The sequence below is a fragment of the Podarcis pityusensis genome, assembly GCF_964106645.2.
Source record: "Podarcis pityusensis genome assembly, chromosome: 3".
Taxonomy (NCBI): domain Eukaryota; kingdom Metazoa; phylum Chordata; class Lepidosauria; order Squamata; family Lacertidae; genus Podarcis; species Podarcis pityusensis.
Genome location: NC_138026.1, coordinates 119,427,254 through 119,446,434, shown reverse-complemented (window position 1 = coordinate 119,446,434; position 19,181 = coordinate 119,427,254). Strand labels below are relative to the sequence as shown.

The following is a 19,181-nucleotide window of genomic DNA, read 5'->3' as shown; positions in this document are numbered from 1 at the left end:
CCACAGTGTGCCCCACCCCTATGGGTAGCTCGCCTGCCCTCACCTTGCCCTGCCCCTTTGGTGACTCGCCCCGCCCTCGCCTTGCCCCGCCCCTATGGCTGGCTCGCCCCGCCCCTATGGGCGGCTTCCTCCACCCTCACCTTGCCCCGCCCCTATGGGTGGTTAGCCCCACCCTCACCTTGCCCCGCCCCTATGGGCAGCTTGCTCCGCCCTCGCCTTGCTCCGCCCTCGCCTTGCCCTGCTCCTATGGGCTGCTTGCTCCGCCCCTGGGCACGCCACCCCAGGAGCCCGGGCGGCTTCCTCCGCTGCTGCTCAGACCTCCAAAGCTACCATTCACAGCTATGCTACAAACCACCCCTGCCTTGGTTGCAGAGAGGACATTACGCCAAGCCACAGTGCAAGCATTTTAGCCATGGCTTGCCAGAAGCTTCTGAATCGGCAAGCCACAGTTTGTGACCACCCAGCAAGCAAGATTCTGGAAACCATGGTTTGGCGTTAAGGCATCTGTAGCCAACGTGACGCTATCCAGGCGTGGCAGATGACAACTCCATTGGCCATACCAACTGGGGATGATGGGAGATGTCGTACAACAACATCTGGAGCACACTGTATTGGCTAACCCTGGTGTAAGGTTGTTTACCTGAAGGAGTCTCCACCCCCATTGTTCTGCCCGGATGCTGAGGTCCAGCGCCAAGGGCCTTCTGGCGGTTCCCTCACTGCGTGAAGGGAAGCTACAGGGAACCAGGCATAGGGCCTTCTTGGTGGTGGCGCCCGCCCTGTGGAACGCCCTCCCAGCAGATGTCAAGGAGATAAACAACTATCTGATGTTTAGAAGACATCTGAAGGCAGCCCTGTTCAGGGAAGTTTTTAATGTGTGACATTTTAATGTATTTTTAATCTTTGTTGGAAGCGGCCAGCCAGATGGGCGGGGTACAAATAATATACAGTGGTACCTCGCAAGACGAATGCCTCGCAAGACGAAAAACGCGCAAGACGAAAGAGTTTTCCGTTTTTTGAGTCGTTCCGCAAGACGAATTTCCCTATGGGCTTGCTTCGCAAGATGAAACGTCTTGCGAGTTTGTTTCCTTTTTCTTAAAGCCGCTAAGCCGTTAATAGCCGCTAAGCCGCTAATAGCCGTGCTTCGCAAGACGAAAAAACCGCAAGACGAAGAGACTCGCGGAACGGATTAATTTCGTCTTGCGAGGCACCACTGTATTATTATTATTATTATTATTATTATTATTTAAGGTGTTCAGGGGACCTGCGTATCTTGCCTACCAGGCCTTTGGCACTCTGGTCCCTGAGCCACACAGCCTAGGCTTTGTAAGTCAGGTCACTGGCTGGTCACTGTGGGAAAACAGGGTGAGACTTTGCTATGATGCAGCCGGGCTCTCTTTACGTAGATCTGGCGGGAGAAATCCCCCACTGCGGGGGGGGGGGGAGAGCTATATTTATGAGAGATGTCATCCTGACCTCTGAAGAGGCTTGTCTGACAGACACCTCGAGTTCACTTTCCCAGTGGCTTGTGGTGAAATCCATAGAGCTCTTAATGGCCTCATTTGTTTATGACTGCAATTAGTTACTCTGGAAACCACTCTCTTTAAAAAAAAAAAAAGTATTTATTTGCTTGCTTCAGTGTGTCCAAATCCTTTATTCCCATCCATTGGAAAGAAGCTTCAAATCAACACAAAATAAACACACGGAAGTGTTAACACGTGAACTTTGCCCTTGCTTTACGTCTTGAAAGCAAATGTTCACAATGGCATTTAACTGCGTGGTGAGCAAGCAAGTCTGCGGGGATTGCGAGCTAATCTTTATTTCATGCCAACAGTGGCATGGTTTGCACATCATGCTAAGTCAAAACCACGCATGCGAGTTCTGCCAGAGGAGCTAGCACTCCCCTTCTTCCTCTTTGGTTTTCTTACTGCTATCCTGAGTCAAGCCACTGGAGAAACTTGGGTTGCAGCTCATATTTTGTCTGGCAAGAGCTAAACTGTGAGCTTGCGTTCAGATGATGCACTAAGCCATGGGTAGGCAAACTAAGGCCCGGGGGCCAGATCTGGTCCAATCACCTTCTAAATCCAGCCTGCGGATGGCCCGGGAATCAGCGTGTTTTTACATAATAAGAATAGTAATAATTTTTTATTTATACCCCGCCCTTCCCGGTTCAGAAAACCAGGCTTAAGGTTGCTAACAACAAATTTAAAACACTTAATTGATGCAACAAAAAAAAGCATAAAATACAGTATAAAACGTGAATAACAAGAAATTCAGAAATGCAGTCGGGAGAAACATTCCTGAGCAAATCCGGTTCCTGTGAACACCATGCATGCTCTAAGGCCGCTTAAGTCCAGGTAAAGAACTGCTGACTTGAAGCCACTGGCTACCTGTACTTGCTTTCTATACATTTTAGGCACCTGCTCCTTCCCAGTTTACAAGGTTTCAGTAATTCCAAGACCTGTTGGCCTTGGCTATACAGGCAGGCAGCTGAAGCAGTGGCTCATCATACAGGCACGGTGGTGAGAACACAACTTTTTGAATGCCCTGCTGCCTAAGACAATATTTCTGCTGATAGAGAATGAGCACATCAGGGAGAAAGGCTCTATACACACACACACACACACACACACACACTACTCTGTTGGTTTTCTATTTGCTGGGAGTTTCAGTGTAAGGAAGTGTTTGAAAAAAAGAAAAATTAGATTCTCCAATTACAGCCTGAAGTGGCACAACTTCCTTGCAAACCGCTCGGTTTCCTAATGTACCCACAAGCCAGGCTCCTGACAATCAGCATAGCTTCTTAGCAAGGGTAAGGATAAATGAGCTAATTCTGTGGATGGGAAGATAGAAAAGGTTGTAGGTCTCTTGCACCATAGCCCTACGTCTGTTGACTTGGATAAGAGCCTCCTTTATGTTCAACGGAGGTTACTCTCCGGTAGGGATGAGAAAAACCTGCCCATCTTTGCTTCACTCAGTTTCTTATTTTCCCCATCTTAAGTTCTCCGCATTTGCACATCGGCCTGAAAACTGTTTTCTGAAAGGTCCTCGTGAAAATTCATCTGCATCATAGCACAAACCTCTCCGAATATATACACATTTGTATACCGTTTTGCCTTACATGCACATTCTTGCAAAGCAATCTTCACGAACATAATGCACTTGTAGGTAGCTTTCACGTAAAGATACATATTTATGCCTGTCTCGGTTATTGCATTATTTCGGAAAGTGTGAATCGAGTAGTGTTGCCTTTAAATCAGGGGTCAGCAAACTTTTTCAGCAGGGGGCCGGTCCACTGTCCCTCAGACCTTGTGGGGGGCCGGACTATATTTTTTTGGGGGGGCGGGAATGAACAAATTCCTATGCCCCACAAATAACCCAGAGATGCACTTTAAATAAAAGCACACATTCTACTCATGTAAAAACACCAGGCAGGCCCCACAAATAACCCAGAGATGCATTTTAAATAAAAGGACGGATTCTACTCATGTAAAAACACGCTGATTCCCAGACTGTCCATAGGCTGGATTTAGAAGGCGATTGGGCCGGATCCGGCCCCCGGGCCTTAGTTTGCCTACCCATGCTTTAAATGCAGATTAATTTGCCTCACGCCCCTACTCTCAGGTAAGTGAAGAGGCTTGCAGCCTTACTACCCATAGCTGAGAATTTGCAGGCCCAGTCACCCTGCCTCACCTTTTGACTCTACTCTGAAGGAAAGCCCAGTGAAAATATTTATTTCCCAAGGATTGTGCGAGTACAACATGCTGGTGGTCCTTCCGATTCTTACCTCGTCAGCTTTCTCTGTGCATAAAGGATCTCTTTCATTTGAGGCTGGTATTAAAACGTTCTTTTATATTTCAGCTATAAGCTCTTCCCCAAATGCCCCAAGTTGGATATATCCGACAGTCCTCAAGAGTCGACTTCTTCCTTTCTTCTTTCTATTTGCTACGAGCAAATTTAGCTTTAACATAGAAAGTCTAAGCCTCATCCACAGAACAGCCCTTTCGTTTCTTCTGCTTTATTTGATTTCATTAGCCAAAAAATGCAGGTTTAGGAAAAGCATGGAAATTCATCCTGGCTAGTCAAAGAACAAGACAAGGTTTTTCCCAAGCCAGAACTCCAGGTGTGGTCTAAATGTGGTTTGATCTCAGACGAGGAGGGTGGAGAGGAGGTTAGTGGATTTTATCTTGTTATCATCTTATATTTTACTTAAAAATATGAAGCTCCCTCTTCAAGAGCCAGATCACTAGCCCATCTACACCTGTGTCCACACCAGCTTTTGTCAATATTTTGGACTACAACTCCCATAAGCCCCCAGCCAGCAAGGCTACTGGTCAAGGATGATGGGGGTTGTAGTTCAACAACAAGTGGATGGGAAAAGCTAAACTGGCCTCTTTCATTGCTGGATGGTAAGGCTTCATTTTAAACATTGGTAATGACCAACTACGGTACGCGGGTGGCACTGTGGGTTAAACCACAGAGCCTAGGGCTTGCCGATCAGAAGGTCGGCGGTTCGAATCCCCGCAACAGGGTGAGCTCCCGTTGCTCAGTCCCTTGCTCCTGCCAACCTAGCAGTTCAAAAGCACATCAAAGTGCAAGTAGATAAATAGATACCGCTCCAGCGGGAAGGTAAACGGCGTTTCCGTGCACTGCTCTGGTTCGCCAGAAGTGGCTTAGTCATGCTGGCCACATGACCCGGAAGTTGTACGCCGGCTCCCTCGGCCAATAATAATAATAATAATAATAATTTATTATTTGTACCCCGCCCATCTGGCTGGGTTTCCCCAGCCACTCTGGGCGGCTTCCATAGAAACAAAAAATACAGTAAAATATCACAGATTAAAAGCTTCCCTGAACAGGGCTGCCTTCAGATGCCCTCTAAATGTCAGGTAGTTATTTATTGCTTTGACATCTGATGGGAGGGCGTTCCACAGGGCGGGCGCCACTACCAAGAAGGCCCTCTGCCTGGTTCCCTGTAGCTTTGCTTCTCGCAATGAGGGAACCGCCAGAAGGCCCTCGGCGCTGGACCTCAGCGTCCGGGCAGAACGATGGGGGTGGAGATGAGCGCCACAACCCCAGAGTCGGTCACGACTGGACCTAATGGTCAGGGGTCCCTTTACCTTTACCTTTACCTTTAATGACCAACTGCAACAACCACTTCCATTTTCATCACTGGACATATGGAAAATAAAGTCTTTGAGTTGCATGCCTTTTCAACTTCTGACCATCTTTTCCTTTCGATACAACTTCAAAAAAAAATGTGATTCATATTGTATATACCTGATATAATTTTTCCTACTGGTTACTTTATGCCTCCACCCTGATCCCATCTGGTTTGACTGTTCTTTACTGTTTGGTCATTGACTTGTTCTTGGAACTGCTTTGGATCACTTTCATAAAAATCCCAATAAAAATATATTTTTTAAAAAATCCAGAAGGCACCGCGTTGTCTAAACCAAGCATCTTTCCCCCGCTTCCCAACGCAGACAACTGGACTAGCATAGTGGACTCTCTTTGCAAGAGTTATTACTCAAGGGGAAATCTCAGCTGCTCCCCTAAAGGAGGAATTCATCCCTGAATTATATGCAATCTCCTGGGATAAAGAGCAGAGCATACTGTTTATACTGTTTACAGACCTTGTGCTGCTCTCCAGTGCATCATTCTGTGCCCAAAATATCTGAAACAGTGGACTTTTAGAAGACATCTGAAGGCAGCCCTGTTTAGGGAAGCTTTTAGTATTTGATGAATTATTGTATTTTAATACTTTTCTGGATGCTGCCCAGAGTGGCTGGGGAAACCCAGCCAGATGGGTGGGGTAGAAATAAATTATTATTATTACTATTATTATTATTATTATTATTATTACACCCAGGGGTTTCGCAAAGGCCCTTCATCTTTCACCAATTGAATCGTGGAGTTCACATAAATTATGCCCACCAATATTTATTTATTTGTTTCAAACGTTTAGATCTCACCTTTCTTTAAAAGTTCAAGGCGGACCTGTAGAAACTGCCTGCTTCCCTATGGACCTAATATTTGCTGGGATGCCATGAGGGCCGGATTTAGGTTTGATGAATCCCTAAGCTCCTGAAGGCAATGGGGCCCTTTATATGTCCAGCTCTCCTTTGTCAACAACAAATTGTCGCTGTTTTTTGTGTTGAATATATGCTATACGGTCATTTATGGACCTAATAGGTATCTCAAGCCATTTGCACATAACAAAATATGCATTATATCAAAGTAATTGTTGAAAAGTCCATGCAGAATGTAGGCACCCTATATATAGAAAGGAGCAAACCAGTGATATTTACATCATAGGAGCCTACACAACACAAAACACTGTTGATGTATGTAGGTTTTATTTTATTTGGTTTTTTATCTTATATTTTGGAAATGTACATCCAGGTTTTTTTATTTAATTTTTTGTGGGGCCCCAAGAGTGTGGGGCCCTAAGCTATGGCTTGTTTAGCTTATACATAAATCCGGCACTGGGTGCCGCATGCAAACGCACACAGTGCCAATTTCTCAGCAACCAAATCACAGGGGAGGTCTGAGGGTGGGGGGCACTTTAAGTCATTAGAGCAGGTGCAAGAGGGACCATTACGAAAAAGGGGAGATAATTAGGGACACACAGAACTCTGTGCCTCCAACACTACTGAACCGCCATACAGTCATGAGGACTAGGAAGCCAGCACGAAGTTTAGTTTATTAAGTGGCAGCAGAGAGGTTTTTAGGAATGGAAAACTCTGCTTCTTGGCAATCCAAAAACTGCACAGTTCACAACTACATTAAGCCAGGGATGCCACACAGGCAAGGAAGTAAAAGTCTTAAAAACGCCGAATATAGGTAGAAATTCCTGTAATATCCATCCTTGCTGATTAAAAAAACCCACTATCTCCTCCGTTAACGTGCCTGAGCAGAAGCAAAGGGCGAGGGCATCCACCGCCCTGCTGAAACATGCCGGCTGGATCAAACTACGTCATATTCATAGCAAATCCACTCAAATCGAGGGACTTCAGTTAGTCATGCCCATTCAATTCAACTGGCCTCCAAACGGATACAGCTCTCCCGCCTGCAAAAGCCCTTCCCTGCCTGCGCAAGTTCAATCACGCACCGCCCCAAAAACCCTTTCCCTTTGGCTTAGCGTTCCACGACAATCAGAGAATCACAGAGTTGAAAGGGACCCCCAAAGGACATCTAGACCAACCCCCCGCCGCAATGCAGGAATCCGAGCAGACTGCTTCAGAAGACGGGGGGTGGGGGCTCTTGGGTTCTGTACTCAATTACAGAACACACCTAGGTCATTCATTTCCCCCAATTTGGACCGAAGCTGATGGCGGTGTGTGTGTGTGTGTGCGCGCGCGCGCGCAATCCATCATAATTCAGTATTTCATTAGAAACAACAGGAAAGAGAACAATGGGCTTTGGAGAATGCCATGCGTGCAACCATTACCCAAGCCAGCAAAGGAACCACACTCAAAGCAGAGTAAACAGGAGTGGGCATACAGTGTCGGTTAGAGAGGGTCTTTAGGCAGAGGCCAACTGGCCACCAATAAAGTAATCTTTATAAAACTACAACTAATCCAGAATGCGGCAGCTAGACTGGTGACTGGGAGCGGCCGCCGAAACCACATAACACCGGTCTTGAAAAACCTACATTGGCTCCCAGTACGTTTCCGAGCACAATTCAAAGTGTTGGTGCTGACCTTTAAAGCCCTAAATGGCCTTGGTCCAGTAGACCTGAAGGAGCGTCTCCACCCCCCATCGTCCAGCCTGGACACTGAGGTCCAATGCTGAGGGCCTTCTGGCGGTTCCCTCACTGCGAGAAGCCAAGTTACAGGGAACCAGGCAGAGGGCCTTCTCGGTGGTGGCGCCCGCCCTCCCATCAGATGTTAAGGAATAAACAACTACCTGACATTCAGAAAACATCTGAAGGCAGCCGGCAGCCCTGTTCAGGGAAATTTTTAATGTGTGACATTTTAATGTATTTTTAATCGTTGTTGGAAGCCGCCCAGAGCGGCTGGGGAAACACAGCCAGATGGGCGGGGTACAAATAATAAAATTATTATTAATTATTATTATTATCGGGCATGGGGGTTGATTGGATGGCCTCTGGGTAGCCTCCCCCGCCAACGCCGGCTCCTTACCTGCCACAGCAAATACCCTCCCAGGATGGATTCTTGACTCAGCTGCAGCTGCTGCTGCTGCGCGATGGTGACCCCCAGCACCAGGGTGTGGATGGCGCAGGACACGGCCGAGATGAGGACGATGGGCGTGAGGCGCAGAGGGAGGGTGAGGAAGAAGGAGAAGACGAAGAAGGCCTGCCAGCCCACCGTGTCGCTGGCCTCGTGGTAGCGGGCGTAGTTCAGGCCCAGGTAGCAGAAGATCTGGGCGGCTATGAGGATCCACAGGATGTAGGGCATGGATTTGCGGGTGACGCGGTCCGGGAGGAGCTGGTACTTGCATAGGACGAAGAGCAGGATCTGGGCGGCCAGGCCCACCGAGGCCGCCAGGGTGGTGGGCAGCTTCTCGGCGGTGTAGACCACCGTGCACATGACGACGACGTAGCAGTCGAAGAGGGCGGCAAAGACCACCAAGACCAGCAGGGTCTCGTGGCGCTGCCTGCGGAAGTAAGTCTGGTAGAGGTTCTCCAGGGATTCCGGGGCGAACGTCAGGCGCATGAATCGCGGCAGGCAGAGGCAGGAGCCAGAGTTCCTCACCGTCACCTCGTGGGTGCGGCCGACCCCATGCTCAGGGTCGGACGGCAAGCTGACCGAGTAATCGGCCGAGTACTCGGCCGAGTACTCAGGCTCGGAAAAGGCCCTGTTCCGAGGCATCTCGCTCGCTGTGGCCGACCGTCAATCTGCGAAGAGGATCTGCTGACAAAGTTACCTCAGCAGTGGTCCAGCTCCCATTAAAAGCGGGACACAGGCGCGGAAGCTTCCGGAGCAATTATTCAGCGCCTCCTTCCAAGGCCAGTGTGAAGCGATGTCTCTCACAGTCCAGCGTGCGCAGACCCCTGGCAGAAAGAGAGATGGAGGGGGAAATGTGTTGGTCACCCAAAACGCACATGGCCTCCATTTTAATGCCAACCTCCGGCCTAGTGCAGCAACCCCCCCCCCCCAGAAAGCAAGCAGAAGATCGCCACAAACCGGCTGCACCCAAAAGCACGCTTCTCTCTGCTTTCATCCGAACCCCACCCAAATGAATGTTTTTGTGCTGAGAGAATTCACATGCGGGAAGGTGGGGAAATAGCTGGCCAAGCGCCAGAGGAACTTTCATCGGAAAACGGTTCAAGAAGCCGATGAGTCGAGGGGCTGTTCCTGCAAAGTCTGAAGAACTGGAACTGCAGACCACCTCCTCAAACACAGAAGGGAGAGGGGAAAGATGCTGGCAAATCATTCCGGTGGCAAATCGATCCCTATCAGCTCAGCTTTAGCAAAATTCTTGGGCAGATGTTGAACATCTCCCGCCCTTCCACTGCCCCTTCAGGCCGTGAAGGTTTCAGCATCCAGATGTGGTTAGAAAAGGCAAGCAGGACTAGTGGTCAACAAGTTGGTCCCCAGGGGGAGCACGCTCCCTTCCGTAAGAGCCAAGGGGTCTTCGGACCCCCCAATAAAATACTTGAGGGGGCCTGGCCTCCCCAAAGATGATGGACATTGCCATTCAAATGGTGTGTGTGATCGATTAAGCAGGGTGGGGCCTACTTGGGGCTCCCAATATTTGATTCAAGTTGGCACCCCTGCACCCTTCGCCACCCTGCTGTCTCCCTCGGTTTCCCCACCGACCGACCCCCAGCGTCCCTCGCCCCCAAAAGCCCCTTCTCCCTCCTTACCATCTTCCCCAAGGGCGTGTCTCCAAGCCGGTGTGGGTCAAGTCTTGGGCTCAGGCCCCGTCAAAATGACCCGGAGGGCTGGCACAGCCGGCCAGCTCTTTCCCACGGAGAGAGGGAGCGGCGGGGATGCGCGCAGGCTCCATTCAAGCTTCCTCCGGCATCTCTTCCCCGTCTGCCAGCTGGAAGAAATGGGGCGCCAGCGACGGAGCTGGCATCCAGCAGAAGGGAAACCGACGCCGCCACCTCTTTCCGGACTCCCAAACTAAAGGAGCATCTTTCCCAAAGAGCCACGTTTCCTTTGCCAGCAGAACGGCCCGGCTCCTTCAGGCTCCCTTGCTCATCGCATCCCTCTCCGCCCGGTTCTGCCTCGCTGGCGTCTCGGACCCCGGCCTCGACGGGTTGGCTCTGCCGGCTCCCCTGCCTCTCTTCCGGGCCTGGGGGGGGGGGTTCTTCCCGTCGCTTGGAAGAGCCGCGGAGCGCCTGGGTCGGGCGGCTGCGCCTGGCGCGCGTCGCAGGCGGAGGAGAAATGCGCGGATGGATGGAAAGGGAAGGAGGGAGCGAGGCAGAAATCTCCTCCCCAGCGCAACGCCAAAAGTGTGTGTGCGCGAGGCAAAAAAAAATAATAAAGAGGAGGGAGAAGGAGGAGCAAAGCGAGGCCTCCGTGCGGGAGATGGCAGAGGGTGGAGAGAAGGAGAAACGAACTCAAACAAGTGCAAGGGGGAAGCCGGAGGCGCACGTGTTGGTGCGTGCGCCCGGGCGCAGCTGCAACTGATGGAGGGCGATTTCTCCCGCAGAAAAAGGCAGCGGCAGCAGCGCCTAGTGGTTAGCGGCGACGGAGGGAGGGAGAGGTTGGGTTTCCCAAGGAACCCAGGCCAGACGATGCCGAACTAAGACTCTCCAGGCCAGGAAGGGAGAGGGGGAGAGAGGAGGTCCCCTTGGCTACCCAGCCAACGTGCGCTGCTTGGGAAGGCGCCTCTGCCGCAGCTGCAACGGCCTCGGGGCTCCGTCGGAGGAGGCTGAGCCGCCGGGCTTCGCCGGCCCGCGCCGCCTCCGGGGTGGCCCTCGCCCGGGCTCCGGCCGAGGAAGACCCGCTGCAACAGGAGGAGCCGCTTTCGTGGCTCTGGCTGCGCTCCGGGCGGCCCGGCTTGGCCTCTCCCACGCTCCGCTCCGGGGCTGCGGAGCCTGGGAAAGGGAAAGGGAAGGAAGGACCTTCCCAAATCCCACCCTCCGCCGGCCGCTTGCAGAGGTAACCCTTTCCGCCCCGCGCCCAGGAAGGATGCGAGGGGAGGAAGGAAGGGCCCTCTGCACGCGCTCAGGAGCGCGCCGCGCGCCATCAGCTGGCGGGGTGCTGGTGGCCGGCCTTGGCTTCCTTGGGGGCTGGACGTAAGAAGAGATTGCTGGACCAGGCCAATGGTCCATCTTGGCCCAGCATCTCGTCTTCCCAGTGGTCAAGCAGAAGATACCCGTGGGAAATCCGCAGGCAGCATTTCAGCAGAAGATGCTTCCTGTGATTTCTGGAGGCAGAGCAAAGCACATACCAAATTTTCTGGTGAATTCGCATTGCGAAATGCACTGCCATTCTACCCCAACTTCAAACGGGAATATTATTCTAATAAATAGATGGGTTAAGAGGATTATCATTTCATAAGGGTTTGGGTCAATAAAGGTAAAGGTAAAGGGACCCCTGACCATTAGGTCCAGTCGTGGCCAACTCTGGGGTTGTGGTGCTCATCTCGCTTTATTGGCCGAGGGAGCCGGTGTACAGCTTCCGGGTCATGTGGCCAGCATGTGGCGAACCAGAGCAGCGCATGGAAACGCCGTTTACCTTCCCGTCGGAGTGGTACCTATTTATCTACTTGCACTTTGACGTGCTTTGGAACTGCTAGGTTGGCAGGAGCAGGGACAGAGCAACAGGAGCTCACCCCGTCGTGGGGATTCGAACCGCCGACCTTCTGATTGGCAAGTCCTAGGCTCTGTGGTTTAACCCACAGCGCCACCCGCATCCCGTTTGGGTCAATATACAAGCCCAAATTGCCAACGCCATGCAAGGTGGTTGTGAGGAGTACAACTAGATAATGTGAAGCACATTCATCACTTGATGGTGAGGATTTTCTCTTCTTGTTGTTATATGTCTGCTGGAAACAGTGTCCGGTCGTAAATCGCTGAAATGTCCTGGGGGAGAAAAACCTTCATTTTATTTTTTCACTTTTTGAAATATGGCAACCCTATATTATTATACTACGTGGTGTCAGAAAGTATTTCTGTAGCCGTTGGGAAATCAAACGCTGCTGAAGAGAAGCACTTTGTTCTTGCAGGTTTTCATGTTGCAATTTCACTCCAGTTTAAAACGAGGATATAAAATGTACTGTGTGGGACAAGTGGATGGCACCCAAAAAATATTTATGTGACTGAAAGGAAACTGCCTGAAACCCAAGAAAGCTGTTGTCAGTCTGTGGAGTCAACACTGGGGCAGAACAAACTGTACCGTTGGAAGGGACCCCATGGGTCATCCAGACCAACCCTCTACAATGCAGGAATCTCAGCTAAAGCATCCATGACAGAAGGCCACCCAACCTCTGCTTATAAATCTATGATGAAGGAGAGACCACCATCTCTTGTGGGAGTCTGTTCCACTGCTGAACAACTCTTACTGACAGAAAGTTCTTCCTGAAGTTTGGTCAGAATCTCCTTTCTCAAAAATTTGGTTTCATTCCTATCCTGCAGAGCAGGGGAAAACAAGCTTGCTCCATCTTCCATGTGACAGCCCTTGAGGAATTTGAAAATGGCTGTCCTATCTCCTCTCAGTCTCCTCTTTTCCAGGCTAAACATACCCAGCTCCTTCAACCGTTCCTCATAAGGCTTGGTTTCCAGACCCCTGATTATGTTGGTCGCTTTTCTCTGCACACGTTCCAACCTGTCAATATCCTTCTTAAACTGTGGTGCCCAGAACTGGACACAGTATTCCAGGTGTGGTCTGACCAAGGCAGAATAGAGTGGTACTATTACAGTGGTACCTCGGGTTAAGAACTTAATTCGTTCTGGAGGTCTGTTCTTAACCTGAAACTGTTCTTAACCTGAGGTACCACTTTAGCTAATGGGGCCTCCCGCTGCCACTGCACTGCCGGAGCACGATTTCTGTTCTCATCCTGAAGCAAAGTTCTTAACCCGAGGTACTATTTCTGGGTTAGCGGGGCCTGTGACCTGAAGCGTCTGTAACCTGAAGCGTCTGTAACCCGAGGTACCACTGTACTTCCCTTGATCTGGACACTACACTTGTGCTGATGCAGCCTAGAATAGAATTCACATTTTTTTGCTGCTGCATCACACTGTTGTGTACACACTATGCCTTTAAAGTACATTTGAAGCACATTGTTTCCATCAAATATTCTGGGCACTGTTGTTGGTTAAGGGTTGCTGAGAATTTGCTAACTGGGGAAAGAGGAATAAGGGTAATTAACAAATAAATTAAACAGGGTTAGAACATATAACTTAAACAGGGTTAGCGCTTTACAAAATCAGCTTATTTTTCAATGCCAACTAAAATAACAGTCCCCCTTTAAAAGTAAACATGAAACCTTAAGGTGAAGGTAACACATTTAAGTATAATATTTACCTTATTTTACCTTTACAGCTAATAATAAACAAAGAGCATTTGCTATTTTTATTACCTTATAAAGTGTGTCTGGCTGGTTTTATACCACATTTAAATCACCGCAGCGATTGGGATACAGCGAAAGGTGTTGGCAAAGTAGTAGAGCGCAGACATTTGGTGGCAGCGGTTGGAAGGTGAATAAGCCATGGTAAATAAAAGCTGGTTTTCCTCACATATCCAGAATAAAAGTGGGGCTGTCTCTCCACACCACGGTTTAGGATCAGGTACAAGACGGCATTTATTAGGCCAAGCACTTTGTGGAAAAGGTGGCTTTGAGGAGGGGTTTGAAAGAAGTAATAGAGGCGGGATGTGCAAGGCAGTTCCAGTTATAAGGAGAAGAAAGAAAGGGATGTGTTTAAATAAAATAAAATCCTATCCTCCTAGTGCCCACCAGAGGCTTGTGGCAGCAGATCATCACCATGTTGGCTAGCCTTTAATTCCATTAATGGATGGTTGCCATCACTGCATAGCTGTCACAGATTTGAAAATAAGGGACCAGCAGCCTCGAAAATAAGGGATCAGCAGCCAAAATAAGGGATTTTCCAAGGGGCACAGGTATGTTCAACTTCTGAGCCCCTCCGAGCCAAAGGCAGAAAGCCCAGCCAGCAGCCAAACAAAGCCTCAAGCGGTGGTTCCCACAGCGCAGCAACCCGGCAAAGGGAATGCAGCAAGGAAAACCACCGTCACCTCTCCGCTGGGAAGCGCTGAGCAAAGGCGAGTCCCCAGGCAACGCGGCAGATTTGATCAGCACAAGGCATGCAAGCTCCACCCCCCAGTCGTTCTTAGACTCCTTTTTGGGTGAGCAACACAGCCAAGCAACACAGTTGGAGCCTCCCTCCTCCCTGGCCGGCAGGGAGGGAGGGAGAGGAGCTGCTTCCTTTGAAACCCGGGAAATTTAAGGGACATCATCAATAAGGGACAGCAGCGGGACACGGCGCTGGGATAAGGGACTTTCCCACTAAATAAGGGACGGTTGACAGCTATGTTTCACTGCCTCCTGTGAAAGTGAGTTCCAAGGTTTAACTACATTACATGAAGAAGTCCTTTCTTTTATCTGTCTTAAATCTTCCAACATTCAGCTGTGTTGAATGTCTACTAGTTTTGGGACTCAGCTACGCAGCTGCAATCATAACGTTATACAAAAGTGACACCAGATGGCGCTGTAGAGCTCAGTGGCAAATTGCATATCTATTTTATAGCAGGGTTCTCCATGGCTTGTTCATAACGTTTTTTAATATCTGCGTAGATCCAGCCCTAGTGTTATCAAAGAGGGAAATTTTTTCTGAACCCTGCTTTCTCCATGCTTTGCCGTTTATACACTTCTGTTACTTCTTACTCACCTTTTCTCTAAATCTAGAGCGTCCCAAACACTGCAACATTTGTTCAAAGGAGAATCTTTACCAGTGCTTTACCAGTTTCACTGGCTCCCGGTGGAGTAAAGGGTCAGGTTCAAGGTGCTGGTCTTGACCTTTAAAGCCCTTTGTGGCTTAGGGCCCTTGTATTTACGGGACTGTCTCTCCTGGTCTGCCCCGCAGAGGACCTTAAGGTCCATGAATAACCATAGTTTAGAGGTCCTGGGCCCTAAGGAAGTCAGACTATCCTCCACCAGGGCCAGGGCCTTCTCAGTGATGGCTCCAACCTGGTGAATGCTCTGTCCCAGGAGACCAGGGCCCTGCAGGATTTAACCTCCTTCCACCGGGCCTGTAAGACAGAGCTATTATGCCTGGCCTTTAATTTGAACTCAGCCTGATCTTTTATTTCCCTTCTCTTCTCTCCCCCTCCCCTTTTATGAAGATCACCCGCTCTGAGACCCCACAGCTAATTCTCCCCTGGCCTCCTCGCTGGCCCAAGTAGGACCAATTCAGCCAGCTGGCCCTGGTGACCATCTAATGCTTATTTCCCCTAAATTGATTTCTGAATTTTGAATTTTATTGTTGTTCATGCTGCTTTTACAATCAAGTGTTTTAAATTTGTTGTTAGCCGCCCTGAGCCCGGTTTTTGAACCAGGAAGGGCGGGGTATAAATAATAATAATAATAATTATTATTATTATTATTATTATTCCGCTCCCTTGATAATTTCAGCTGCCCCTTTCTGAACCTTTTCCAAGTCTACAATATCCTTTTTTGAGATGAGGCAACCAAAACCATACACAGTATTCCAAGCACAATTGATTGGTATAACGGCCAAATTATATCAGTAATTTTCTTTTCAGTTCCTTTCCGAGTGGTCCTTACCATGGAATTTGCCTTTTCCACACTGCACACTGGGTCTCCATTTTCATCTACTTCGAACCCCAGCTCTTGTTTCTGATCAAGTCACCGCCGGTTCAGATCCAGTGAGTTGTATGTGAAATTAAGATGTTTTTCACCTTGATTATATTGAATTGCATTAGCCAGTTCACCGCCAATTCACTCAGTTTGGGCAGGTCCTTTTGAAATATTTTGCAATCATCGGCGGTTCGAATTCCCGCGACGGGGTGAGCTCCCGTTGCTCTGTCCCAGCTCCTGCCAACCTAGCAGTTCGAAAGCACACCAGTGCAAGTAGATAAATAGGTACCGCTGCAGCGGGAAGGTAAATGGCATTTCCATGCACTTTGGCTTCCTTCACAGTGTTTTGTTGTGCCAGAAGCAGTTTAAGCATGCTGGCCACAAGACCCGGAAAGCTGTCTGTGGACAAACCCTGGCTCCCTCGGTCTGAAAGCACCCCATAGTCACCTTGGACTGGACTTAACCCTCCAGGGGTCCTTTACATTTTTACCCTCATGTGCTTACAGACCAGGCATGGCTGGTTATCAATAAGATACCTCAGTCAATAGAACATGTAGGGCACAAGACTCTTAATCTCAGAGTTGTGGGTTCGAAGATTTCTGAATTGTAGGCGATTGGACTAGATGACATTCCCTGGGGTCCATCCCAACTCTACGATTTAGGAGTCTATGATTTTCAGTAAACTGCTGTGAAATTCGTATTCATCATTTATGAATTTGCAGTTCCTTCCTCTGCATTCATTAATACACTTCTCCTTGCCTATATTTTGGGTATTCATACATTAGGAGTTATGTAACTCGTTTACGTAACTTTTGTCTGGTTTCTGGTGGGACCCAATTCACCATTCTATAGGAAACACAGATTTAAATTGTTCAAAGGGATTAAACAGCTGGACCTCTCAAACAGGGGGCAGATAAATAAACAAATCCAAAAGCCTACAAATGGCATGAGTTTGCAGTTTGTTAAGGGCAGCTGGACAAACCTAGACAGCATCTTAAAAAGCAGAGACATCACCTTGCCGACAAAGGTCCGTATAGTTCAAGCTATGGTTTTCCCAGTAGTGATGTATGGAAGTGAGAGCTAGACCATAAAGAAGGCTGATCGCCGAAGAATTGATGCTTTTGAATTCTGGTGCTGGAGGAGACTCTTGAGAGTCCCATGGACTGCAAGAAGATCAAACCTATCCATTCTGAAGGAAACCAGCCCTGAGTGCTCACTGGAAGGACAGATCCTGAAGCTGAGGCTCCAAGACTTTGGCCTCCTCATGAGAAGAGAAGACTCCCTGGAAAAGACCCTGATTTTGGGAAAGATGGAGGGCACAAGGAGAAGGGGACGACAGAGGACGAGATGGTTGGACAGTGTTCTCCAAGCTACCAGCATGAGTTTGACCAAACTGTGGGAGGCAGTGGAAGACAGGAGTGCCTGGCGTGCTCTGGTCCATGCGGCCACGAAAAGCCAGACACGACTAAACGACTAAACAACAAAGGGCGGCTGGGAATCGAAAGTGTTGTATTTTAAATTTTTGTAACACTTAACCCACACTGGGACCTCAAGGCAAAGGGTGGGCAATAACATAGTAACTCCTCTTTCTCTGTGAGGAATAAACTACAAAGCCCAGAATTCTTTGAGGGTGGAAATATTGTCACTGAATGGGGAGAGCACTGTGTAGAAAAAAGGTCTCTGTCAGCAAGGGGAATGCTGACAAGGAAACAGGCCTATGCTGTATATTCTCCAAGCCCAATCCAGACACCTGCACAATAGCCTTTTCTTTAAGTTCTAACCTCAGCCCAACCCCGCCACCTATTTGCCCCCTGAAAGTATCCCTGGAGTAGAGACGGGGGGCATAATTTGGCTTCGGAAGATGTGCTGGCTCCAGGGCCTATTCCAACTGCATGTTACAACGGAACTCTGCAAACCTCCCTTTGGATTTTGCAAAAAGCGAAGTCTGGTGGATTAGTCTACGAAGGGAGGCAGGAGCATCCTTTGAACAAAAAAAAGTGCATGTAGATCAATAGGTACCGCTCCGCCGGGAAGGTAAATGGCGTTTCCGTGCGCTGCTCTGGTTCGCCAGAAGCGGCTTAGTCATGCTGGCCACATGACCCGGAAGCTGCACGCCAGCTCCCTCGGCCAGTAAAGCGAGATGAGCGTTGCAACCCGAGTCGGCCACAAATGGTCCTAACGGTCAGGGGTCCCTTTACCATTTTAATATACTCAGAATACATTTTTTAAGAGCTCTACTTTAAGCATGTGCCTATAGTGTCACCCAGTGGTCATTGAAGTAAAACTCAGGTGTCTTCTCCAGCAGAGTTTAACAGAAATGCCCATTACAGTGGTACCTCAGGTTACATACGCTTCAGGTTACATATGCTTCAGGTTACATACTCCGCTAACCCAGAAATAGTGCTTCAGGTTAAGAACTTTGCTTCAGGTTGAGAACAGAAATTGTGCTCCAATGGCGCAGCAGCAGCAGGAGGCCCCATTAGCTAAAGTGGTGCTTCAGGTTAAGAACTGTTTCAGGTTAAGTACAGACCTCCGGAACGAATTAAGTACTTAACCCGAGGTACCACTGTACAAGAAAAACTTAAGTGTTCCAGCACAAAGAGAAGGCGACCAACAGGGCAAGAGGGACATGGGTCCTGTGATGTCACTGGCTGTACTGTTTCCCAGGTGTCTGTGTTACACATGAAGTTGCCTTATCCTGGTCCATCTTGGTCAGTATTGTCCACACTGACTTGTGGCAACAGTTTGGTGTGTTTCTGGCAAAAGTCTTTCCCAGTCCTACCAGGAGATACCAGAGATTGAACCTTGTGCATGCAAAGCCAATGCTCAAAGACCGAGCTACAGAATGGGAAATAAAGGGGTGCAAGAACAATGCAGAAACATGTTCCCCAGTCACGTTGGGGCTTATCTATTGTCAGGGTTTATCCCTCTTTTTCGGTTCGGGCAGAGCTTAGGCTTGACCTGAATAATAATAATAAGAATTTGTATACTGTCCTTCATCCAAAGGTCACAGGGCAGTTCACAACATAAAAATACAAAGCAATAACAATGAATACAAAATAAAACTGAAACAAGCCAATAACCCCCTCCCACAAACATGTTTAAAAGGCCACAGACTGTTAATCAGCCAAAGGCCAAGTAGAAGAGGAATCTTTTTGCCTGGCGCATAAAGATGTGTAAGGAAGGAGCCAGGCAAGCCTCTCTGGGGAAAGCGTTGCACAAACAAGGGAGCCACTGCAGAAAAGGCGCTCACCCTATGGAACGCCCTCCCACCAGATGTCAAAGGAAGAAACAACTACCAGACTTTTAGGAGATATCTGAAGGCAGCCTTGTTTAGGGAAGCTTTTAATATCTGAAGGACTATTTTAATATTTTGTTGGAAGCAGCCCAGAGTGGCTGGGGAAACCCAGCCAGATGGGCAAGGTATA

General features: G+C 49.0%; 1 protein-coding gene across 1 annotated transcript in view; it reads right to left on the bottom strand.

Annotated features, from left to right (window-relative positions):
- The window catches only part of ADCY3 (adenylate cyclase 3), a 93,187-nt gene extending 82,204 nt beyond the window's left edge, over window positions 1-10,983 (bottom strand). The window contains exons 1-2 of the mRNA XM_081000880.1: window positions 9,833-10,983; window positions 8,145-9,016 (exon numbers count right to left, since the gene is read on the bottom strand). Coding sequence (XP_080857006.1) covers window positions 8,145-8,834 — 690 coding nt within the window. The 5' untranslated portion in view covers window positions 8,835-9,016; window positions 9,833-10,983. The remainder of the gene's footprint in view (window positions 1-8,144; window positions 9,017-9,832) is intronic.
- Window positions 10,984-19,181: the final 8,198 nt, after the last annotated feature.